The 27417-nt window shown below is 37.1% G+C and overlaps 1 protein-coding gene and 1 long non-coding RNA gene across 2 annotated transcripts in view; both read right to left on the reverse strand.

Annotated features, from left to right (window-relative positions):
* Window positions 1-23829, reverse strand: part of LOC107520457 — a 56464-nt gene extending 32635 nt beyond the window's left edge. Inside the window, exons 1-2 of the long non-coding RNA XR_001599322.2 lie at window positions 23631-23829; window positions 23387-23487 (exon numbers count right to left, since the gene is read on the reverse strand). This is a non-coding gene — a long non-coding RNA (uncharacterized LOC107520457). The remainder of the gene's footprint in view (window positions 1-23386; window positions 23488-23630) is intronic.
* LOC107520456 (transmembrane protein 258-like) lies at window positions 3933-4172 on the reverse strand. The gene has a single exon (XM_036237969.1). The coding sequence runs from the start codon at window positions 4170-4172 to the stop codon at window positions 3933-3935; it is 240 nt and encodes a 79-aa protein (XP_036093862.1).
* Window positions 23830-27417: the final 3588 nt, after the last annotated feature.

The following is a 27417-nucleotide window of genomic DNA, read 5'->3' on the forward strand; positions in this document are numbered from 1 at the left end:
GTTATAAATAGCCAGTCTAAAGTAAGATAATTTATTTTTCCAAAACCTCCAATGATTTGGGTTCCTAATACTTGAGGGGGGAAATGTTAAGTAGTTAGGTAGACATGAGTAATTGGGGAATAAAAGTCCTTCCCAAAGACTTCCCTTAGGACTTCCCTGGAATCCCCATTTTATGGTTATAAATTACCTATACATCCTAAGGCGCAAAGGATTGAAAAGCCATAAAATAGCTACTGGTTTGGTCCAGGTACAAGTGTTCACACAGTTATTAACACCCTGACTTCTCTGTAACCATAGCCTCATCGTGCCACATTATAATATCATGCATAACCCAGAAGTTCATGAATCTAATTGTAACAGACTGAATTCTGGGTACCCACAAGTATAGTAGGCAAAGGGTTAAATAATAGCCAAATGTCAATCAAAATGACCTCGCACTCATCATCTAGCACCACCCTGTAAGCTTCCATCACGACCCTAATATACTTCCACGAGACTGCAGCTTTCTTTGGCATAGCCCATTTCTCTCTTTAAACATACTTTAATAAATCTTACTTTTTCTAAATCTTACTGATCAGTAATTCTTTACTGTATCAGCAGAAATAATTGATGAGGGCCCCTCAGTGCTACTGGGACAACAACGGATTTTAGATCACCGCAATGGTAACAATGTTAAATTTGGTTAGGCGGTATTTTATTTAGAACTTGGATAGCTTATAAAATATTATATTCTAGTGTACTGAAGGCAAAAAGTAAATACAAAATTCATGTGAGCATATGTGATATAGAAGTTGACCAGTAAGTAGTTATAAGAGCGAATTATGACAGCACAACTAGTTTCCTTTCTTCTATGTGGTATGTTCTGCCACAGGCTCTGCACCTTAAATTTATTCTTAAATATTGAGTAGAGATTGTTGAAAAGAGAATCACATTAGTACCTGCTAGAGAAATAATACATTATTCTAAGCATTAATTCACCAGTCCAGAAGTTAGGGGGAAAAATCTCAAAAGACGATCACATTTGAACAAATGCTGTGATGTTTGCAGGCAATTCTATCAGAAACCTAGTAGTTGGACTGTTTCCACTCCTAATGATCTATTGGCTACAGGATTCAAATATAATGAAACATAGTGTACAAAAAAATTTAAAAAGTAATCTGTTAAGAACACTCTCAGCCCTGTTAAGAACACTCTCAGCCCTACTGCTACCCTCCTCTACAAAGGACATGAATTATTTCTGCCTTTGCAAACAAAAAGAGTGTCTTCAGTCACTGGGAAACAAAACTAAACACATGTACATTGAGTGACTACTGTGTATGGGACACCAGCACACAAGGGATGCTTACGCTATAAAAGGGCACCTAGAAAAGAACCTCAGTATGGGCTGCTGTCAAAATTACAAATAGTATTTGGCTGAGGCCCTGAAATCCTTGCTTTCTTTGAGAAAACTTTTTGTAATATAGTGAGATGAAGATTGGTAAGAAAGGAAAGCCGCAAGCAAGAATTAATTGATAATTTATTTAACACTCATTTTTTGAGCTCCAGCTTAGTACTTGCTGATTACAGACTGCAAAGATGATCACACACTGTTTCTAAGATACCCTCTTAAGAATGTATGGGTATACTTTGTTTTATTGTGCTTTGCTTTGTTGCACTTCGCAGATATTGAATTTTTTGTGAATTGAAGGTTTATGGCAATCCTGCATTGAAAAAGTGTCATTTTCCCAACAGGTTCAGATGATGGTTAGCATTTTTTAACAATAAAGTATTTTTTTTAATTAAGGTATGTACGTTTTTAGACAGAATGCTAGTGTACACTTAATAGACTACAGTACAGTGTAAACATAATTTTTATATGCACTGAGAAACCAAAAAATTCACCACTTGCTTTACATTCACTTTATTGCAGTGGTCTGGAACCAACCCAGAAAATCTCTGAGGTATGCCTGTACAATAGAGTGATAGACCTATAGTAAACAGCTAATAATAATGATGAGAATAATAATGCAATGTGATAATGCTAAGAATACACAGGGTCTTATTGGGGCAGAAGAGGTTTGCAGCCTAGACCAGGAGAATAAGCACCCTATAGAAAAGACACAAGCTTATTCCTAAAGGAAAAGAAAAAGTTAGCTAGGTGAAGGCAGTGCTTGTGTGTATGTGCGTGCGAGTGTGTATGCATGTGTGTGTGCTCATACATGTATGATGGTATAAAAGTAGTGGTGGGGAGGCAGAAAGTTTCAGACAGAAGGAATAACATATTTAAAGTTCCAGAGGAAAGAGAGCCTACAAGTGTTTTAGCAATTGCAAATAAATGAGACTCAAGAATTAAAGAAGTCTCTGTATATCAGGCAAAGGTCATCTTTTACTGAAGGGTAGGAAACCCTTTGAAGATGATTAAGTCTAAGAATGACATTCACGGTGAGAAACTGCCTGCCATGACTGTCAGCTTCTCATAAGAACAATTACCTTAAAAAGCTCCCTACCAGCTCCTTCTTGTTCCAGAATATAGAAAGTCATAGAAATCCTCTGCCCAAACTATTGAGTAGCCCTTCCTCTTTTGAAATGTCCCCAAACCACTTGCTTGTCCCCTTGCCAACACAGACAGCCAAATATACCAAAGAATCAATTAGAAAATCTTCCCCAAAACTCACAACTTAATAGACTATGTGCCAATCAGAGTTTGTCTTGTGTTTCCTGTTTTTACTCTAGAAAATGAACTCTTCTTTCCACACCTTTGAAACTCTGCTGAAACAAAAGTGAAAGCAGATGGGGTCCTCTCTGAAAGGTGATGAATAAACAACCTATGTTACTTTTTCTCAGACAAAAGTATTTTCTTTGATATCAGACAAAAGTTTTTTCTTTGATATCAGAGATGCCTCACAATAGAAAGTAGACTGTGAGTGAAAAAGTGGTTAGATTGAAGGCAAGGATGCTGATGCTCTAGTCCAGGTGAGGAATGAAGAGAGGGAGGAGGAAGGGAGAAAGGGAGGGAACCCTAACCAAAGCATGATAATAGGGATTAAAAGATATGAATAGATTCAAGTCACGAAGAAAGAAGAATCAAACCAAGTTTCTAATTTCCAGAATTAATATTCTCTGAATGAATGTGTTAACCAGAACATGCCTGTCCCAAATAATCAAATTAAGCTTTTTAGAACAATAATTGGAGGAAAGATTGTAAACTACTTTTGAAAACAAAAATACTATGAACTAAAAAATAAACCCACAAGGTTTTTAAAGTAAGCCTTTCAATATTAGAGCAAAAGTAAGAGAAATGTAGGTTTCCTGCTCACAGAGCCTCACATGCAGGGAGCTGTCAGGTTATGCCGCAGGAATGCATCCACTGCCCCAGACACGGCTTGAGGCTCCTGGAGCAGAGGGTTCTTCGAGGAAATGTGAGACTCCTCAGCTAGCACCTCCAGCTTCCAGGCAGAGTTCATGACCAGGTCACATGTTATTACTCCTCAAGATGAGTCAGAGTGATGATACTCGGCTTTGGGTTTTCCCTCTCCTCCATTTCAGGGGTTCTACTACAATTGTGTTCACATACTATTCTGGTTGTCTTTTTTCTGCTCAATTGGTTATTTTTTTTTCATGCTTAGTTTGTGAGCTCCTTTGAGGTAGGGACTGAATTTGAATTTTCTCTCTCCCTCTGACTCTTTCCTTTCCTCTTTTTCTGCTTCTCAGTTTCTCTCTGCACTGTCTTGTTTTCTGCCTTCACATCTGTCTCTCTACATGAGCACCCCAAATTCTCCCTTGGTCCCTCCTATCTTTTTGTTGTTGTTGTTCATGTCTGCCTTTATTGTGAGCTGCATTTAGAGCAGCCGGGACACTTCCAGCAATAGTAAAAAATATAATAATTTACAAAATTATTATATTACTTAACCGCAGGGATTCAGTGAAGCTACTTGGATAAAATACTTGGGAGCTCATACATAGATGCTGACCCAGAGCAACAGGAAGGGGACCCCAAAACCCATGAAAAGTGAGGCCACTAAGAAATTGAGTTGCTCTTTGTAGATGGCTTGAGTGTACTTGGTGGAGGTAATCTCATAAATGAAGAACCAGGGAGTGAAGAACATGCCAATGGCCAACAGCACCACAGTCATATGAGGGAAGACAATTGAGTTCACCTGGCTGGTGTATCTGCTCACGGCCACGAGTTCCATTTTGCTGGGCACTAGATAACTCACTGCTCCCTCTGTCCCTCCTATTTTTACCAGCTCTCCTAGAGGGCATGTAACTATTTGGTGCCATGACAGAAAATGACTTCTTAACTCTTTCCTGAAGACAAGCACATTTGTACAGTTCAGGTTAAGCTCTCCATTAATACTCCAGGCACACATATGACCTATTTACTTATTTAGTTCTTTAAAGAGAACCTTAAGGACAAGAGCTCTGTGATTATATTAGTATCTCTAACACATGCAAGTAAAAACAAAAAGCAAAATAACACCCAGCACAGTGCCTGGTGCCTAGGAGTTACTTAACCGATATTGGTTGAATGAATGTTTACTAAAAAAAGAAAATTCTAAACTAAAGAAGAATATGAGCCAGGCTTCCCTGAAACAAGTAGAATAATTAATTACTAAACTGTGAAAATGATTATTGCAGGAGTAGACTACAAATCAGTACACCACACATCACACATCACAGTGAACACGTGTGATCCGGGAAGCTCCTCATTTGAGTGAGGGAGGGCTAACACAGTCCACTCTCTTGTATATGAGTGTAGTGTCCACATTAAAATATGTCAGCTCGTTTCAAAAATATTTAGCAAACTACAGTACATTCAGAGATTAAGGTAGATGAAGTTAGCATTCACTACCATTTATCCCCGCTAATTAAACTCTCTGAGTTGGGAAGAAAAGAGCTACTGTCTATAAGTGTAATCATGCAAGTAGCCACTGCATGTGTGGGCCTCTCTGCAATATTCGCGCTCCTTACAAAAGCAGAAATGAACTGTCTCCCCTGCCCAAAAAAAATATTCAAGCTTTCCCTAGCTATCCCAGTCTAGGGAAAAACTGTACAGGCTCCCTCACAATTTATTCCCCAAAGCCATGATTTCTTTGAACAATTTGAGAACATGGCACAAACTGGAAAGCTGGCTGATGGATGGAAATGTAAATATAAAATTTTAATGAGGGCTCTCCCTTTTCGCTTAAAAGGAAATGGTAAATATTTCATGATCTTCTCAGTGGGGCTTCAAAGGCCTGGTGCCATTAGTGAGATATTCTTCATCTTCTCCAAAAAGCTAACACTATTTTGAGGTATTTCATAATACCCAAACTTAGTCCAACTCTTCCACTCTACACAGCAAACACCCAAACTTCCAGGGTCAAAAACACCACTTAATTATCTCAAGAATATTATATTTTATCCTTTCTTTGGTCCAGTGTTTTTGGCATGTTCGAACAAAGCTCCAATTAATTGGACTATGTAAAGAACAGAAAGCAACTTTGGATAGAATAGATTGAAAATTAATTGAAAGTTTTATTTCATCCAATGCTCTTGGAAATCTATTTTTCTTATAATGAGCTACTTTGATCATAATGACACTCTAAGGCCAGGATAAGGTTGAAACAGTTGTAAGGAGAAAGTGGGTACAGCAAGACACAGCATAGAAACAGAAGGAAAACTTCAGGAACTTACTTAAGAGTCAACAGGGAGTGAGTAGATCTTTCCCAATGTCAAAACCAGAATCTAGAATGATAGAAATCTCACAACGGCCATGTCAAAAAAATAGATTTGGAGAAGAAAAGCAAAGGGAATAGGAGTATTACATTCCAAGTCAGGTCACCCAAAGAATTCCATTCTTCAGGACAAAAGCAAAGAGTAGCAAGGTCCAGGACAGGACAATGCAGAGTGAACAGGAATAAAATAAGAACATGCTTCAGCTGACTGGTGTAAAGTAGGTTTTAATCCTATACACTAATAGCCTTAAGGGGAATCAAGAATCCCCTGAAACCTAAGAAACTCAAGGAGAAGTGTCCTGTAGTGTCCATGAGCATGCTGCAGAGGACCTGTGGGCCATGTAAGTGACTCTAGAGACATTTAGCAAAGTAAATAACCCCATAATGTCTGGTCTCTAGCAATGCGATCTTGGAGAAATGATTTAACCTTTCTAAATCTCAGTTATAGAAGTTAATAGTACCTAACTCATGTGGTATTAGTCTGAATACCTGCCCAAAGGCGTTCAAAGTGTTTGATACATGACTTTGCTTTCAAATAATTTATAATGTTAGTTCTCCACCCCATATATACAGCTCACAAGAACAAATAAGCAAAAACAATAACTATTTCTGAAACTATTGCTTCTGAAATTATATCTAGTTGCACTACCATCCAATTGATTTTGGCAAAAAGAATGAAACTCAACAGCCACCTAGATATTGAAAGAAAAGCTGAGAATGAATGAGAAAATGAACCAGAGATGAGCCTGCCTCCTTTCTGCAACCTCCTCCAGCCTCCGTCTAGGTGGCACCCTCTCCACTTCCAGGTGTGTCCAATGCCTTCTACTTAATTTACTTTCTCCTCAGCTAAACTAGGAAAAGACCACATAAAGGTTATTTACAGCAGAAAGTACAAGTCTAGAGTTACTTCTTTTATATCAGACCTGTGTTCTACGCTTTATCTCAGGTGAGGAATAGAAGACTTTGTCCAGTTCAAGAGACATTAAACATAGAAGAAATGAAAAAGAGGTATAATACTAGCACCTCGGAAGTCACAGCCAATCACCAAAGATTGCTCTGCCTACTGCTAAAGCTGACCCCAATTCAACCTATGGAAAATACTTCAGCCTTCCTTGAATTAATCGGACTCATTCAGAGTCTCAAATTTATCACTCAGAAAAGCAGAGATTATTATAAAGGGAAATGGAGACTGTGTTCTAATTCTAGATCATAGCCTGGAAGTTCCTCTTTAGAGAAAAACTTCAATATTAAATATTAATCTGTAACGGTCTCATCTGACCTTTTCTCCTAAAACTGATAACAAAACAATTTTGTCAAATGGAGAATCCAGTTAAATGGCGTTTTCCTTAGTTTGGGCCTTTCCTGTGATCCACAGCCAAAAGGGCCTCCACCTATTTCTTATTTACAAAACTTATTACCCAGCAAACCAAAAATGATCTCTAGTGAAAGCTGACCTAAAAATCCTTCAGACTTCAACTTGATAAGAAACACTGAATTAATTAAATACAAGCCCAGTGTCTGAACTGAAACACAGCTCCCTCAGAAAGAACTGCAAATACAACCCAGAAGCCTTTTATGGCAGTAACAAGAGCAGCTCGTCACCTCAGCTGCCTTTCAATTAGTTGGGAAGGTGGAAGATGCCCGCTAACTCAGGTCTGGGATACACAGAGGCTCCTCTGGTGGATGTGGTGTGTGACTAACCAGCCCATTGCCAAGCAATTGGTTCTGTGACACGTAGCTGTGGAAATCAAATACTACAGAGCTCCCACCCCCAGCCACGGCTCCTCTCTTCTTCAGTTTGCTGCATCAAACGCAATTCCAGGCAGCACAGGAAAAATGCATAATGGAAGATGGAAAGTGTGTGCCTGCTTGTCTTTATTCTGCAATTTTGAAAATGAGCTCTCTTAATAGGAAGCCAAGGTAACAGAGAGCCACAGGGAGGTCAAGCAAGTGAAGGCCAGAGGCCTGGGGCCAGAAGGGTTTCCTCCATTAGTGATTGGTGTCAACCTTTGCAGATGACAGCTCTTCTCATTTCATACCTCAGGAGCAGCAGGTGATGGATCGAAGGGTAGTAAGTGACAAGTTGCTGGAAGAATAGCAGTTCAAAGTGGACCATTTGAGCCAGGCTGCTGGTCACAAGGGAGTTGGAGAGGTAAGCCTGAATCTCAGTGTATTTGACACTTAGCTCACACTGATACAGAGATCCTTAACAATGTTGTAGCAAAGATTATATTAGCACCAAGCATATTGAACATCTATTATGTGCCAGATCTTTTAAACATACGTCATGTAGTTGTGATTTAAGTATTTTATTGGATGAAGAAAGGAGGCATGTGAAATAGCTTGCTCGAAGTCACATTGGGAGCAAGAGATAAAGGTGTCCTTAACCCAAGTGGGCCTGCATGTGCCCCAAAGTGTTGGAGTCAACCATCACAATTCTCAGCAAACATAAATTCAAGGCCCCAATGGGCCCAGTGTTCCTGGCAACTCATCCTTGGATTTACTTTTAGGAGATGTGCTTTGCAAAAGGAAAACTAAAAATAGAGAGATGATGGCAGTCCAAGAAAATAGACTCTCTTCTGGGCCTAATTTGCAATTAACACACAAACTTGGCCGCAAATTAAGATACATTTTACACTGGAAATTAAATTCATTAATTGTTATGCAGCTACTACTAAAATCTTAACAGCAATTCCATCCTCTGAATAAAGCATTTTAAAATTAATGACATACTTATTCCTGTTTATTAACAATATAATAGTTATGTGTTAATCATTCTTAATTAAGTGAAAAAGAAAAAGGGTAGCAGAAAAATTGGAAAATAATCAAATCAGCAGCACCTTCGACTTGAGAGCAATACAATTAAAACTTCTAAAGAAAACTGATTTTGTCTTCCTGGGAGTTCAAGCATCAGAAAGATAGTTGAGCCTGTCTTTATTCCAGTACATAAAGTACACTATGTGGTAAGGATAAAAGTGTGAATAGGATGCTAGGGGAACTCGAAGAAGAATTGAGGGAGGTATTCTGGGGGAGACAAGGAAGACTTCCTGGAGGAAGTGGTTGAACCAGTTATTTAAAGATCATAAAAGTTGAGCAGTCCAAGGAGGAGAAGGGAGGAAAAAAGAGATTAGCCCACAGAGGAAGCTGAGCATAAAAATATGCATGTAGGCTAGAAGTAGGATATTGTACACCATGTTGCTCTTACAATCAGTTTAGTAAACTGTGGGTAGACTAATTGGATTGGAAGAAGATTTAACCAGAGAAGACCCTATGGAGGGTTTTACATCAATGAATGTTAATGGATCTGGACTTTGTCTCATTAGACAACATTTTCCCATCATTGTATTTGCCACCCAGGAAACAAATTGATATTTCATAGACAGGAGTAAGATAGTTTATAAGTGAAATATTACTAAAAAAAAAAGTTTAAATAACTAAAGTTTTTGCATGATTACTTTTTATAAAGTACAAATTCTAAGTTAGTCCTATAATGATATCAATAACCCTGTCACTCAATTTTTGATATGTTTCTTTGAGTTGGCTTAAAAGAGGACATTATATAAAACCTGCCAGGAAGTAGTCATAAAAGACAAGATGTTAATGGGAAAGTCTCCCATGTGAATTAGATTTGTCATGTGATTCCCTGTGAAGAAAATGTTGACAATGTCTATGGTCATGGTGAAGTGTGAGGAACTGTTAGCTGAGTTTTATTACCATGCTTTCCTTGGCAAAGTTGTGCTTACTTGAGTTTTACACCTCCCCCTGCATAGCACTTTCTCTCCCCACAGCTGTCATCAATTTTGTTCAAAAGTTAATCTCGGCATCTAGAACAATACTTAAGACTAGAAGGTACTCAATATATATTGACTGTCAAATTAATCAAGGGCTAAATTTTCTAGAACTAGTCATCTGTTATCTGTGTCTTGCTTATTATGTAATACTATTTAATGCCAACAGATAACTAATACTAAAAGTGAGTTCTGCTATAACAATAACCTAAAGTATGGAACTTGTTTTGGAAACAGACAGCAGGTGGCAAGGAAAATGTTATAGGATATTTTATCAACTGAATGTTTTTATTCCCCCAAAATTCATATGTCTAAATCTTAACCCCCAAGTAATGGTATTAGTAGTTGGGGATTTTGAAGTAATGAGATCATGAGGGTAGAGCCCTCACAAAAGGAATTAGCGACCTTATAAAAGAAAACTCAGAGAGTTCTCTCACTCCTTCCAATATATGAGGACACATAGAGAAGATGGTCATCGATGAAGAAAGGAGCAAGTCCTCACCAGAAACCAAATATTGATCTTGAGCTCCATGAACTGTGAAAATTTTCAGTTGTTAATAAGGCACCCAGTCTGTGGTATTTTGTTACAGAAGCTAAACTAAAACAGGAAGCTAGAAAATACTGAAGAAACTGTCTAAAATGTTGGAAAAACCATGAGAAATTGTGAAACAGGGTTGTAAAAAATTTGCTATAAGAAGCTAGAAAAATGGTGATCCATGCCATGGTGTAGTGGAACATTTGGTAACCTCATATGCTTTGACTAAACCATTACCTTTATAAATATACCCAAATACAGAGACAATTCTCATAAGTAGCATCAGTTCTAGAAACAAATATTTTCACAAAACTGTCATCTGTCTTAGTTTAACAAGAATGTCAAAGCCTTTATAAATTTTCTGAAATAGTGTGTTTTGTAGCATAAACTCTGGAATCAAAATCCAGAGTAAACAGTCATCAACTCTTTACCCTGTCACTGATACCACAAACTCAGTCTTACCACCTGACTTCTTTGCCTCAGTTACCTCATCTATAATGTGGGGACTAGGGAAATGAGTGGATAAGGACAGAGATGTGCATATTGCCTATACTAGATGAAGAAAGACTGAATTTAACCTAGAAATAATTTTCTTGAGTGGGATATAACACCAATAGACAAAAGTTCTACTGGGAAGAAAAAATTAACTGTAGGTAAAGGAAAAAATCTTTTTAAATTAACATTGAATCTAGTAAAAAATATGAAACAACTACAGGAAGGAAACAATAAGAAAAGGCATACAAAACCTTCTTCTGGAAAATGAAGAATATCTTAGTCAAATGATTGTTTTGAAATTAAAGAGGATATGAGACTTCATTTAAAATATGAGAGACAACAAAATGAGTGGAAAGGCATATGAAAAACTAAGGAGGAAAATTGAGGAGAAAAATAATATCATTGCAGAAATTTAAACTGAATTGAAGCAAAAGTGTACTTTACACAATGCTAAAAAAAAAGTGTAAGGAGACTATCAAAGATATGTAAGAAAGAATAGAAAAGAGAAACAAAATATAGAAAATTGATGTTTTCTGAAAAGATAATAGGATAAGATAGGACAAGGTAAACAATGGACGATATATTTTAATTATAACTATGTTCAAATAAAAATATTAAAAAGTTAATTTTTATTTCTGGATAGTATAATTTCAGGTGATTTTTATTAGTTTCTTCCTTTTCTACATTTCATAATATTTTTACAAAAAAAAATGCCTCCTTCATAGTTGTAAAAAGCAATGAGAGCTCTTACATGTGGCTTCTTTATGTTGCTCCAAGGCATTCTGAGTGTTCTATCAAAAGCAAAATAGACTATCCCAAAATACAATGACTTCAGTGAAAGTAGTCTGTTCACTTCTGAGATAACTTCCCCCTCTCACCCATGCTATTTCTTCTTTAAAATTTTACAGCATTTGAAAGATTATTGTCAAGATCAGTTTTTCTTCCAAAACAAATGTACCTTATGGCCTTTTACTACCACATACACCAAAAAAAGTGTTCCCAAATTTTCAGATCCCAGATAATGTTAGCATTTAGCACATACCATTTCTTAGTTTTATGTTTCTTCTGTCTAGTACCAGAAACGAACGCTTTAGAATGCAGAGACCTCTCTTGCCTTTCTCACAGTACCTAGAATAATTTTTTAAAAAACAGAGATGGTTCTCTAAATCTTTCAGAAATAGATGCTGAGCTAGTCTGGGAAGCAAATGCCAGTATCAGGACAATTACAAGGGTCTCTGCTTTGAATCTGCACCTAGACACTAAATGCAGGACAACATAGTTCTTTTTCTTTCTAAATGGAGATAAAATTGTTTGTATTATTTAAATCTCTAAAAGCTAGCAGCCTTGCTTTTTCTCTAGTACAAAAGAGGGGAATAACATGGGACACATGAATATGCCATGGTCCAATTTTGTTCCCTTGTGAGCTATAACTAGTAAAGCTCAATGACAACAGAACAGCCTTGCTCTGCAAACCATTTGATGAAATATACTGATGTTATTGGGTATAGTCATTAAGTTTCATACACACAGAAGGTCCATCTCTGATTCTTTTCAAGGAGTTCAGGGGTAATCTGATGCCCCTTCTTTTTCAATTTCAGATAGTTGGGAGTTGGTGGGCTTCATTTGTCAGAGAAAGCATTTTATTTCAGTTCAGAGAAGAAAACAGTTTATTGTTTCAAGAGATAGCCCCATGTAAAATTTATCCAGCTGTCCAAGGTCAAGGTGGAGGCTCTTATCCATGCCAAACAGCAGGAATGACCATGAAATGAAGTGACACAAAGAAAAACTACAGATTAGCTGGTGAATCTTAAGCATGTGACCCCAAACAAAGTAATAAAAATATAATAAAATAATTGAAATAATTTTTAATATGGCTTTTTCTCATGTACCCTCCTCATCCCAAAGTATTCCAGATTAATAAGTGCCTTATACATATCCAGGAAAGTGAATGCATTTCCTCAAGTGGGAAAACAGATCTTTCATGGTCTCAGAATTTATTAACAAGCTATTTTATGCAGTTCGTGTCACTTAGGCCATAGATCTACTGGACCTAGCATCAGAAATAAGTCTATAATATGTCTTGAATAATTAGAATAATGACTAAAACTTTAGTTCTATATTTCTTTCTAACCTAACCTGCCTCCCTCGAATAAACCACATTGTTACCTTCCTTTAAAACTTAGTGCAAGTAGAGAGTCCTCAGGAGGCATTCCACCCTTTTGTTCCCTTCTATAGCCCCCAAATCCCTCAGACACTTATAAAAATAGGGAATAAATTATTGTGACAACATCTGTAATGATTAACAATGGGAAATTTAGAATTCTAATTTCTACTTATACTCGTATTTTGTGGTATCAAATACAAGAGTCAGTAAATGAAAGAGTGACTCAGCATGGGTCTTCACCAGGAAATGGAGGATGAGATAGATGGTCATATATACAGTTGACCCTCCGTATGCATGGGTTCTGAATCTGTAGATTCAACCAGCCTTGAATGAAAAATATTACAAAAAAATAAAAAGTTACATTGTTGCTGATATAAACTACATAGTTAGACTTGTATTGATTGGGTCCATACTGAACATGTACAGACTTATGTTTCTTGCCATTATTCCCTAAATAATACAGTATAACAACTATTTACATAGAATTTACTTTGTATTAGGTATCATAAGTAATCTAGAGATTATTTAAAGTATACAGGAGGCTATACATAGGTTATATGCAAGTAATGTGCTATTTTAAATTTTTGTTATTTTTATTTTTTTAATTACAGTTGACACTCAATATTATATTAGTGTCCGATATACAACACAGTGATTAGACATTTAAAAGTCTAGGAAGTAATCACCTCGATAAATTTACTATGCATCTGACACCATACATAGTTATTACAATCCTACTAACTATATTCCCCAAACTATACTCTACATCCCTGTGACTATTTTGTAACTACTAATTTATAACTCTTCATCCTCCAACCTCCCCCAGTCTGGTAACCATCAAAATGTTCTCTGTATTGTTTCTGTTCTTTGTTTCTTTATCTTATTCTATAGATTCACCTGTAAGTGGCATTTGCCTTTCTCCGTCTGATTTACTTCATTCAGCACAATATCATCTAGGTCCATCCATGGTGTTGCAGATGGCAAGATTTCATTATTTTTTATGGTTGAGTAATATTTCACTATATATATATGTACCACCTCTTTTTATCCATTCATCCATTGATGGACATCCAGGTAAACTTCATATCCTGGATATTGTAAATAATGCTGCAATGAACATATGGATGCATAAGTCCCTTCAGAGTAGTGTTTTGGGTTTCTTTAGATAAAACCCAGAAGTGAGAATACTGGGTCCTTCTTTGTCTTTTGTTATAGCCTTTTTTGTGAAATCTATTTTGTCTGGTATTAGCATGGCTACCTCAACTTTTTGTTTGTGGTTTCCACTTTAATAAAATATCTTTTTCCATGCCTTTACTTTTGGTCTATGCATATCTTTCTATCTAAAGTGAGTCTCTTGTAATCAACCTATGTAAGGTTTTTTGTTTTCTTATCCATTCAGCCACCCCACGTCTTTTAATTGGAGCATTTAATCCATTTACATTTAAACTAATTATTGCTAGATATATAGTTATGGAAATTTTATTTATATTTTTAATATTTTTCTTCTCCTTAAAGACGTTTTTTGAACAACATATTTTAAATACTGGTTTAGTGGTAATAAACTCATTTAGCATTTTTTTTGCCTGTGAAGTTCTTTACCTGTCCTTTGATTTTAAATAATAGCTTTGCTGGATAGAGTAAACTTAGTGGTAGGTTCTGGCTTTTCATTACTTTGAATATTTCATGCCATTCCCTCCTGTCATTTGTGGAGGAGGCTGTCTCGTGCTCCAGCTCAATCCAAAGTGACCACTGAGCATGCTAGCCTCGAAACCTCCTGAGAGTGGCCCCACCATGACAGAACAAATTCAATTGCCACCTGTTCCCTGCTCAGCACTACCTGGTATGAACTACACTGTGATTCACAGATGTCTTCCTCCCACACTGGGGTTGGAGGTGTCTGGGAGGAGCTAAGATGTGAACTAAGGCTGGCTTCTGCCAATGCCAGGCTTCGGGAAACTTAGCAAGAGGTATGGGGCATGCAAAAGTTAGATGCTACTTTTTTGGGGTTTGTGAGCCTTTGAGAGACTTTAGAAAAGTTTGTGACATGAGCCAAGACAGGTAATTTGTATGAAAAAGACTCTGGAAGTGCCTTGGGTGGCCCTGCAAGTTGGTTGGGGGAAGGCCTCAGAGAATCACCAGGGCAGGGAGAAAGTGTTAGCCAGGTTGATGGAAACTTAGATATTATGCCCACCTATTTCTGCACACTGGGACAGGGGAAGGCTCAACAATAGAACAATGTCCTCTGATAGTGATTCTGTTTGGAACAAAGCTACCCCTCCAGCCCTCACCCTGAATTCAGACAGCTCAGTTCCTCCCCCATGTGTCTCTGGTTCCCCTCGAGTGCTGCCCCAGTGCTGGAGCTTAGAATGAGTGAGTCCATCAGCAAGTAAATCTGTGCGAAGGCTTTTTAAGAGAAATCCCTGGGACTCAGGCCACCCTCCATCACACTCAGCCATAAACTCTGCTGATTTTCACAATCGGAAGTTGTGGGGACTTTTCTTCCTGTCTGATGTGGAGCTTGGAGCCTTCGTTCCTTCAGTGGGAGCTCTGTAGCTGAGATATCCTTCTCAATTCTCAACCACCACACATAGGTGTGTGGACCAAACTTTTTCATGTTTCTGCCCTTCCTATCAGTCTCAATGTGGCTTCTTATGTATAGCCTTAATTATAAGACTTCTATTTAGCTAGACTTCAGGTGATTCTTGTTGATGGTTGTTCTGTAGGTTAGTTGTAATTTCAATGTGGTTGTGAGAGGAGGCCATCATAGCATCTACCTACTATACCATCTTTACCAGAATTTTCTCTCACTATGAAATTTTATTTAAAGAGTTTGAGCATCCTCAGAACCAATTCCTCATGTATACAGAGGGACAATTGTAGTTTTAGAAATGCAGACATTTCTTTTACTTACTTATAGGCACTAATACATTTAATAAAAGCATAAGGGCTTAAAATATTTGTTTAACATTCAAAAGCATATTTATTTAACATTTACCTAGTTCACTTATTTATATTTTTCAACACCTATCTTATCTAAGACTCTGTGTAAGTATTGAAAGAATACATCGATAAATAAAACCCAGTCTAGGGACTCACAATGTAAATAGTTTCAATACAACACACAATGAACTCTTTCAGTAAATATGGCTCGAGCATCCATAATTTTCCAGGCACTATGCCAAGTACTGGGATGATAGGGCAGACACGTAAAATATACTGAACTCAAGGGGTTTACTGACTAGCCGAGGAACTCTTAATCCATGCAGAGAGATACAAAGTACTATTGGGCTGAGCTGGGGCTGACAGTAGATTAGTTTTTGTGCAAGGTCAGAGAAATCTTCATTAAAGAAGTTATAATAATAGTATAAAAATAAAAGCATAAAATAATCTCTGTCTCCAATTGGGCATTTTATTCCTCCTTTCTGTAGACATAAGCCCATTTTCAATCTCGGCAGTGATGACTATATCTTTGTTGGCTACGTATTCTTAAGTATGCTTGGCCTATTTCCTGAATCAATCTCTAAGCTCCCATGGTCATATCCACTAAAATATTAATCAAAGCTTTTTTATAAGCAGAGATCCTACTGGGAGATTTTCAATATCAGTAGAGTGAGCAGATTATTAATTAAAATTAAAGTTTGAAAATCCATTTTTGGCAGAGTTGTAGACTACATATTCCAAATAATTATCATAGTAAAACAACTTATCTCAAATAAATATTTTTATTACACTGTTAGGCCTCCAAGAAGAAATGGAAAACTTCAAGGCTCTTACCCTTCCACTAAAGCTGAAAGTGGATCTGAAAGTAGTCAGCAAGTTAAAGATGGAGTCACTCTGAGAGCAAATGTGAACAAGTAACACTGGATTCTAGAGGCTATATCTTGTGACAGCAGCAATGTGGAAGTACTGAGCCTGAAACACTCACAATAAAGCCAGAGACCATCAAAGATACCCAGTATTACCTTAAATTGTGAGAATTCCCAACAGAAGCTAACACAAATCTCTGAAGAAAATCACCTGCCATTTAGATCTGAGGGATTCCCAGAAATTAAAATTCAATTCAATACAATCAAACATTACAAAACAGACAAAAAAATGTATCATAAGACTCACGGAAATAACAAAATTATTTTTGTCTAAGGATTTTGAATTCTGAAATTATCAAATATAGACTATAATACATTTATGAATATAACACATAAAGAATGACAAATTGGACTCATAAAAATGAGGAATATTTAAGAAAATGTTTAAAATGACCAAGCATGTTTGTAATGGCTTCTAGACATAAAAAAAAAAAGTTGTCTAAAGAAACCAAAATTTAGATTAAATATCAGATTATATATATAAAGAGTGAAATTGTGCAGTAAAAGAACTGGCCAAGAACACAACACAGAAAAAGAAACAGGAAATAGAAACGAGAGGTTAAGACATATGGAAGACAGAGCGAGATGGTCTTATAGCCAACTAAACAGATTCCCCCAAAAAAGGAGAAAATAGAGAAAATGGATAAGATGTAATGATTGAAAAGATAATAAATTTTGGTTAACATGCAATATAATGTATCCCAAGCAGAATAAATAAAGAAATCTATACCTAGATATATGTGATGAAAACAAAATATCAAGACATTTAAATAGTGAGGGAGAAAAAGAAAGATCACACAAAACTGTCAGCTAACTTTTCAACAACAGAAGCCAGAAAACAGTGGAATAATATCTTTAAAAGTCTGAGAGAAAAATCACTAAACCTTTAATTGCATGCCCAAACTTCCAATTAAAAGAAAAATTTGTAAAGAAAGGAAGAAAATGATCTGAGACACAAGAAAAAAAAAGGCAAGCAAATAAAATGGTTAACATGCATGTAAATATAATCAAACATTATCTTATTAAATATTAAAAATAATAATAATACCAAATTTGGGGCTTAAAAGAACAGAAATAAAATACTGGACAAAAATAACAAGTTGAGAGTGCCTGCATAATCAGAGTTAAAAATGTTCTGAAGTTCTTGTATCAAAAGAGTTTTAAAAAAGAGATGAATTGAGAAAATTAGGTTATATAATAGTACTTAAGTTGGTTGGTGAGTTATTACTATGTTCATAACATATATTCTATGCCTTCTTTGGAAGTCATATAAAAACTAATTTTAAATAAAAGAGTCTCACTCAAGAAGTATTTTGCTTTTTGGTGCACAACACAAAAGAACAAACCCTTCAGTGTCCCCATTCTCCTTCGAGACTCTTCTAAACTCCTCCACTTAATCTGTTTACCTAAGAACATGTACTAACCTCATGAATAAAAAATGGAGGAGACTCATTTGGTTATACGTTTTTTCTTCTTACCTGATAACAGCATACTCTAGATTAGCAGGGATCAAGAGAGATTTGTGCTTGCAAAATAGGAGATTAGCTACATGAAATGCATTGATAAGCGTCAGCAGACAATTTGACAAATACAGGAATTTAAAACCAGGCTGTATTAGTGTGTGGTCGAAGGATACAGGAGCAGCATTTCGGCTGTTTGTGTTAGTCAAATAGATTGTGTATAACGGTAGTTGTAATATGTGTGGGAATTGTTGAAATACATATTCCAAGGATATAACCCAACATTAACAGGTGAAAGTGAGTGAACTTTATGGGTTATCTATGTTAGTGTATCTGTTGAAAATATGGGTGTGTTTTAGAGGTTTGTGTATCTATGTGTCTGTTCAGGTATGTCTGTTTATACATGGGAGCTGATAGAATATTATATTGAAAATATAATTGCTGCGCAGAATTGTGTATGTTGTAAAGGGTGAAGTATGGGGCTTTATTTGTATAGAAAAGTGTTAGAGTGTGCATATGTGTGTGCGCGCGCGTGTGTGTGTGTTGACTAGTATAATATTTCGTCTCTTCACTTGGTCTATCTCTTTAAATGACCAATGTTTTATCAGGAATTTCGCTGAAGGCAGCCAAGTGTTGATGCCTTTATTCATTCCAATATGAAAGAAATAAAGGTCCTTGTTGGATCAATAAGCGTGTTGAACTTGTCCTCAAATGTTAATGAGAAAAATAATTCATTTAATATTCAGGTAACTGTACTGCCTCAGATAAATAATTTCCAAATCCTATTGTAGGTTTTTTTTTTCTCCTAGCACTTGGACAAGAGGAAATATCCAAAGGCCAATTGTTTGCCCAAGACAACCTAAAATATTAGTAACTTATCTATTACAAAGATGACTTAAACACATACATAATAATAGAGCAAGTGTTCTGTTACTTCACAGAGTGAGGACTGGATCATTGAATATTTGGGTTTAATACATACTATCCATATCATCATATCAAAGCAATTCAAAAACATCACACTTAATATTAATGCTAAAATTATTCCCAACTAATTCCTGTGATATTTTGAAAGAAACTATGTAGCAAAATGAATTGAAACTTAAAAGGTAAATTGGAATTCCTAACTCACTACTCATTAGCAATGTGACTTACATATGTCATTTGAAGTAGATGACTCAGATTGCTCTAAAACTAAGAAGATAATCCTATGTAACTCACAAGGTTTTCTGAAGATCGAATAGAATTAAATACATAACAGTATTTGGAAACTCCAAAGGTCAGTACGAATGTCAATTATTTTTATTAGAGTTACCATAGGTAGTCTGTAGTTGTGCAAAAATGCTAATAATTCTGGGAAACGGTATTTCAATGAACCCATCTTTAGTGTGCATAAGTATTTACCTTTTCAGAATGCCATAGTTTTGACTAATGTCTAGGATAACAGCAAGTTTACTGAGCAGAAAAGCTGTGTATTTCAAAGGGCAATCTCAATATCTATTGTATGAAGCAGAGAAGCTTCATCTTCATCTCAACATAACTCCATCCCAAATGTGGACAAAGTCTAAGAAGTGTATTTCATGACTATTGTAAAAAAAAGTGTTGCAACATGGTTTTATAAAGTCTTTAGCGGGAAAATCTCAACAACAACAACAAAAAAGAATGGGACTATTATCTGGAAATAGATAACCCATTTGCTATAAAATTAAATATCACACTCTTTATATCGCAAAGCAGTAAATTGAGTTTTTTTTTCTCCATTGGTAATGAGAAAAATAGAAGAGTTTGCAATTAACTGTACTTTTAAGTATTGAATAGGATATGTTACACGTTGTGATAAATTCAAGCAAAAATAACCTTTTAAGCTAGGTGGTTATAAAAGGGCCAGTATCTTGTTTTCAAAGCTGTCTTGAACATGGTCTTGTGTAACAAATGAGGACAATAAATCCTTGATTTCTGTCTTCTCAATCATCATGATTTTTGTTTTTTTGTATGTCTCCCTTGATCCATATATCTCCTTCTCTCTCTTACTTTTCTATACATTTAGACTATAGCAGCCGAAATAGATACAATCTGAGGACTTGTGCACTAAGTCCTCTAGCCTGAAACCCAGTGACCATGTTTCTTAAAGAGCTGGCTGAGACCATGTGCACAAGGCCACTTATCATTTATTTCATCACTCAGTGGCTGGAGCGTAAGCCTTCTGGCCGTCTTTCCAGTACGCCACCATCTCCAGTAATGCTCAGGAACTCTTTAATTTCATCTGCTTCCTACTCTTTCTTTACTTCCCATATTCTCTCACTGTGCCCTTGAGTACTGCCTCCAAAGAAGTTGAACGAAGTGCTCAGGGTCACACATGTACCAGATGATAAAATATAAATATGAATCAAACAATCTGATCCTAGACTCTTAAACACAACTCGTTATGGTCTCCATGTATAGCACATTTTCTAGCTCTTCAACAACTTCTCAGAAAAATCTCTCTACCTAACTCATTTTCATTGTAACCTGGCTTTTACTGAAGGTGGACTTCTTCCTGACTAGAGAGCTATTGTTTCTCTTACATCCCAGGTATAAAAATCCACTTTTTCCCCATTGCCTTTTCAAACAATTACCTCTTCTCATCTGAAGTGTAAGATATTTACTTATATGATCCACTTTTATGCCTTACCACTGTCACCTATCAGCTTGCTGAGGCCTGACAAGAAACAGAAAGCAAAGAAATAGAATATTGCATCAAGATTTACTTAAATGGTGCTAAGATGCCAATATTGAAAGCAGATAAATCTAAATTCTGGCCAATTATATATTCATTCTGATCCAGTTGTGGAGGCTACCATGTCTGTATCATACCTCCATGAGAAATTAGGAAGATACAATTTTATTTTCGTAATTTCATTTACACCTTCAATTTCAACATATGCCTTGCCTTGATGATTCAAGAGAAATCAAAGCAAAACCACATTAGTTGTTTCATTCTAGCTAACTTCAAACACATTATCCACTGCACCCTAGCCTAGCTAGTCTACCAACTCAGTGTCTCTCTCTTTCAAGTCCTGACCTTGGGTGACTAAATTATGTGTATAGATAACATATCACCCAAATGTCTCAACTTCTTGACCTCCTCATCATCAATGATCATTTCCTCCATCACTCTTCTACCTCTATTTTCTGTACGCCTTTACTAAAACAGTTGAATGATGCCAGAAATAATAGAATAGATTAGTGTTTTTATAGAGCCATGATTATTAACTTCAAATGGGCTCTCATTCTGTCTGACGATCCAGTTACCCTGCCCTGGTGAACTCACACTTTCACTCTCTTCGATGGCTACTGCGAACCTTCAATTTCCTCAAAACCTCACCCTCACCACTGCACCCTACTTACCCTATCACTCTGAGAAGATAATACTGCCTACCTCATAAAGGCAAAAAAAATTTTCAGAGACAAGCATTTTTAATTCTGTCCATATCTGGTACCCCTTTTCCTCTCAGAGACCAAACCCTCCACTTGCACTTAGCATGCCTACTTTTCTTCTCCAGAACATCCCACTGTTAATCATTCCTTAGTAGGTACTCTTCAGTATTCTAGGTCCTGGGAGATATCAATGAACAAAATAGACAAAAATCTCTGACCTTCAGCATTTCAAATGTGTAGGAGGGGGAGGGGGAGCTATTTTATAAACAAATAGAACAAATATATATCAAGTATAATAGTATTAAATATGAAAATAGCACAAAGGGGATAAATAGTGCCCAGATTAGAAAGAAATATGTAATGCCGTGTTGCATAAAACATGAACAGAGACTTAAAAGAATTAAGGCAGCAAACCACAGATATTTGGGCGGGGGGGGCGGCGAGGGAGGGGAAATGTTGTAGGTAGGGAATTAACAAATACAAAGATACTGAGGCTGGGACATTCGTAGCATGTTCTAAGAACAAAAAATAGAGACAGGCATAGCTGAAGGGTGGTAAGGATTGGGGAGAGCAGTAGCGATTAGGTCAGAGAGTTAGTGGGGGCCAGTTCATATAGGATTTTGTGGGACATGGTAAGAAGTCTGGATTACACTTTCTGAAATAAGGGAACAATTGGAGCAGAGGAATGACATGCACTGACACATATCTTTTTTAAAAAGGATTGTTCTATCTGCTGTTGGGGAGCCAAAATGGAAGAAAATATTCCAGGGAAGAGGAGATAATTTACTGATCAGGGTTAAGGGAATATTGTGAAAAGTTCTGACATTATGTGATAGATTTCCAAGGAAGAGTCAACAAAATTTGCTGGAAGAGTAGTGTAGGGTATGGCAAAAAGAGAAGAAAAAGTCAAGTATTACTTAAGTTATTTGGTCTGAAAACTGAAAGAATAGAAGTGCCATTTATTGAGATGGGGAAGGTTGTAGGTGAACTATTTGCTGAGGGATGGTGAAATCAATTTTGAACAAGTAAATTTAACAAGTGGACAGATTTATCAAATTAATTTAAAATCAAATTTACAAAAACCTGGACTAGATATAAAATCACATAAGTTATCAATGCTTCAATGGTATTTAAAGCCATGGGACTAAATGAGATGATTTCGGGAGTGAATGTAGCTAGAGAAAAAGAGAGTTTCAAGTTACTCCAACATGTACAGGCCAGGAAGACAAGAAAGACACTAAAAATAAGCAGCTGGTTAGGTTGGGAGGACAACCAAAAGAGAGGTGAGTCCCAGAGTAAATGAAGAAAATGTTTCAGAAGGGTAAGTCAAATAAGATGAAAACTAAAAATTTATTTGGATTTGCCAACATGAAAGTCATCTGTAACCTAGACAAGAGCAATTTCAGTGGAGTAATATAGATAAAACGTCATTGGAGCGGGTTCAAAGAGGAGTAAAAGTGATAACGTATAGGAGATAAGGAACCTACAACAAAGACTCTGTCAAATATTTGTTTTTTCATAAAAAAAGAATTTGAAAAATGGGGTAGCTGTAAAGAAATGTGTGTCAAGAAAATGCTTTGCTTTAAAATTTTTTTTTCAATAAGGGCTTTGCTTTTAATAATGGGAAGTATTGCATTAGTCTTGTATGCTTATGAGGAGAAAAAAAAAACAATGATGAGGCAAATAGCAACTTTAGGAGCAAGAACAGACAAGGGGAATAGGATGTGAGGCACAAAGATACTCCCTGCCTATAAAGAGCCTGTATCATTCAAAAACTTCAGCACTTTTAGTGTTTCTCAGAATGGCCTAATGAAAGAAAAGTTCCTAGGAGAAGAAAACCCTACACAGTATTCCTTATTCTGCCACTATCCAACTATATATTTTTAAATATGGTATTTCATCTAGCTGGCTCTTGATTCTCATCTCTGTAAAAGAAGAAGCTGACTCAAAATGGTCTCCACATACCCTTGTAGGTCAGAATCCAACAGGATTTGTCTTCACTGACCAATGAACTGGATAAGCAGAGGAAAGGCTTGTGTCTTGGGACCAGTTGGCTTTGAGCTGGACTGTGAAGAAAAGATTCAGATGAGCTGAGGGAAGAAAAGCACTCTCTAGAAGAAGCACAGAGCTGAGAATGCACATGGTGTTTGGGTAATAATTAGTAACACACCAAGATTGAATTAAAAAACTCTTTTCCACATCATCTCACCTCATTCCTAGCAGAAGCTGTTTTCCAGCTGCCATGATGCCCAGAATTCAGCGAGTTCCTCCAGCTGGAAGTGGCGTCTGGTGACATTCTTTTCAGGACCTAGGGATGCCTTGTTTGCAACAGTTTCCCTTCCATTATCCCCTTATGGATCTCTAGAAAAATGGGAAGGCCTAAGCTGCACATGAATCATAGATGTGTCAATAATGTTGACATCGTGGCCTTGCTGGACAGGAATACAAACAGATACTCAGCAGCCTTAGTCTCCAGGGCCTTGTGGAAAATGCCAGAGATTTTCTTTTTATCCCCCAGCAGGGAAGTCAGGCTCCTCAGAGACTGTTTAATAAGACATTTGTTGACTTCCTTCCTGCTACCTCTGACAATATAACCCTTTCTGATTGTTTCTCTGATTTAACTCTAAAGGAAAAATTATGATCTCGCAGTTGAGGGGTGAGGAGTCTGTGACACCATTGATAATCCACTGATGCTCCAGCATTTGATATGCAGGGATAGAATAAAGGCAGAAAACATATTTCTGGCAAAAATAGTAATTCCTCCCATCTGGGACAGATTGCAGCCTTCTAGAAATAGTTGGGTGAAGCATGGGAAAAAGCAGGGGAGTGAGAAGTTAGTCTTGCTCATTTTATTAAAAAAAAAAATCTGTAAATCCACTTTGATAAATTATAATCTTGAGGCTTAAGATCATTTTAAAGCATCTTTTTTTTTGCATGTTTAGAATTAACTGATGACACTACATCACATCAAACTCAGGAAATTAAATATAATAATGAAATTAGGGGGCAAATGCAAGGTCAATGGTGGATGAGGAAGATGTGTGGGAAGCCAGGGGATGAAAGAGTAAAAGGAACAAGAAGAAATACAGTTTTCTTAGAAGTTTGTTCTTTCTGTCCCTACATTTCCAATTGCCTCTGCATCACTCACAGAGTTGAAAAATAAAGGGATTTTGCAGTTCAGGGAACCACGCGTAACACTCCGCCCTTCACTCCTTGGCATTTTGAGGAGCAGGGTTTTTGCTTGAGTGAGCTTCACTTCCCTTCATTTCACCTCCCAATTCACCAGCCCTCAATGTTATGTAGAGTTAAAGGGAAGGAAGGGAGGAGGTCAGAAGCCTACCTATTAGTTTTATTTACTATGCATTTCCACTAGTCTAATTATAAGGGACACACCAATAAAAAAAGCAAAGATCCTTTCATTCTAGAAGAGAGGGTCGGACATTCAATGATAGATATCAAACAAGTGAATTATATAGTATGTTAAAAGGTGTTCATGAGTCTGAATTACACTGTATGGGGGAAGAGATAGATCAGTTTGAGCAGAGGAATGACATAATTTGACTTACTTTTAAAAAAAAAATTCTGTTTGGGGAACCAAAATAGGAGCTGATATTCCAGGGAGGAGAGAATAACTGTTTGAACCTGTGGATAAGGACAACAGATAATTTATCCTCCAAACTGGGACACTTAAGAATGAGAGAAGGCCCTATAATACTGAAACATCACTTACAAACCAAACGATCTCAAAGGGACATATGAAATGAGTATAAAGTACTTAGCATAGTATTCAGTACATACTAGTGTTCAGTATCTGGGAACATGACAGTCAATAAGTTGTTTACTTAGAAGTGCCAGTTGAAACTGTGTGAATGGATTGGGGGATAGAGAAGATATAAGTGTAAACAGAGGTCTTTTAACAACCTTGGAAAACTCTGGCATTCAAAAAGAGAAGAAAAAAGCAGCACACGAGACAGAGACAAGCACAAAATATGGGACTGCAGTTGACAGCAATGCAGAAAGATGATTTAGAATGGTGCTGTTTCAGAGAAAGTGGCTGGCATCCTCAAATGCAACAGAGAAAAGGAATACTATGAAGGTCACTATTGCCACAGGAAATATGTTACTTAATGGAAAAACTCAACAATTAGTGCCAGACTCAAAGGAGCTAAGGAAATCTATTTTGAAGAATAAATTAAGTCAGTAGTTGCATTTATTCAAAAAGAATGCCAGTAAAAGAAGAAAAAAGAAAAGATACTAGCTATGGTTATAGCATCTGTGTTTAAAGGCAGTGGAGAAGGAGAGATTCAATGAGTTAGAGAAGGAAGAGTTCATTTTGAGAGAAAGAATCTGGAAGACACTGGAAAGGGTGCCCTCTTGGTCTTAAGTGGGAAAGTTACATTTGCCTCAGACCATTTTTGCCTGCTCTACTAACATCTAGAAATAAAATGATTCCAGAGCAGGCCCTAGGAACACTGTAATCCTAGGTAATATTTGTTGAATAAATGTAACAGAATTCATGTTCCTTCTTCAGGAGACCTTGCCCACTCGCTCTCCTGTAGACCCAACTTTCAATGTCCTTCTTTAGAATTCTTCAGGCAGAATAATCCTCCATACTTGCCCCTGGCCTCTCCCAGATTTGGACACTTTACTCAGGCCAGGTTGGTCTTTCAGACAACAAGCTTATGATAAGCTTGCCCACCCTACGCCTTGGCCCAGATCAGTCTCCTGACCGGGATGCTCTGTTGATCTTGTGCCAGACAAAATCCTTCAGCACTTAGCTCAAATCTCACCTGCTCTGACAGGCTTCTTCAAGTGTCCCAGCCTAAAGCCATCTTGTCTCCTCTGAATGCCCTTGGAAGGTATTGCCTTGTGTTAACAATGATATTTTCACATGTGCAAGCCCAATATCACACACTGTTGATATTCCTGGGGGTCTTATGAAAACAGCCATTTCTAAATGGTCCTTAGAAGGGTATCAAAAATTGTATGTCTTCTTTGGCTCATTTAAGACTTTGTGCCTGAGCCAGCATAAAAAAAAAAAGACACCCAAATAGATATTCAGATCTCATAGACTTAGTTCTGAAATATCTGCTTCGGCAATTACTTCAGCAATTACTATGACTGTGTAATAAATTACCCCCAAATTTAGTGGCTTAAACAATGACAACATTTATTTTGTTCAGAAATCTGAAAATTGGACAGGACTCAGCAGGAATAATTTGTTCCGCTCTACCCTATAACAGATGGGGCAGTTTCGAAGCAGTAGCTCAAATGATCTTTTGAAAGCTTGCTTTTTCACATGTGTGGTGTCTGGGTTGGAGAAATTCAAATAGCAGGAGGCTAAAATGGCTGGAACTTTTTAACACTTTCTATCTCTGTGTGCTCTCTCCATGAGGTCTCTTCAGCAAGGTGACTTCAGGGTAGTCAGACTTCTTACTTATTGGTTCAGGGCTCCCATGGTACATGTTCCAAGAATGAATGAGCCAGAGTTCAAGGGGAGGGAAGTAGATCCTACCTCTTGATGGTGAAGATCAAGAAGAAGAGCAAGTGGAATGGGATAGATGTATACTATAGCTGTCTTTAAGAAATTCAGGGTTCTGGGAACCATGGCAGAGTGAAAGACATCCTCAGATCTCTCCTCTTGAAACAACAATAAGCTGAACATTTAAAACTCAACAAAAAAATACCCAAACCGCACACCAGCATGTCTAAGTGTGGGATCTGCAACTAAAAGCTACCACAGATCAGAAACTCGGGTGTCAGGTGGTGGACGGGGAGAAATAAAGAAGCTGCCCCTCACAGCCTCTGGAGGAGGAGGGGATAAGTTGTGGTGACTTCCCTGAATAGCCCTTCCTGGAAGTCCTGCAAGTTCCACAAAGCCAAGGCACGGCTCAGTCAACAGAGCAGAAAGCAGAGAAGCAGAACAGGACTACAGAGAAACAACAGTTGATTTTTACTGCCCGCAGTTGCAAAACCAAGGCTGAGCCATAGTCCCC

This window comes from Rousettus aegyptiacus, unplaced genomic scaffold, assembly GCF_014176215.1.
Source record: "Rousettus aegyptiacus isolate mRouAeg1 unplaced genomic scaffold, mRouAeg1.p scaffold_m13_p_2, whole genome shotgun sequence".
Lineage (NCBI taxonomy): Eukaryota > Metazoa > Chordata > Mammalia > Chiroptera > Pteropodidae > Rousettus > Rousettus aegyptiacus.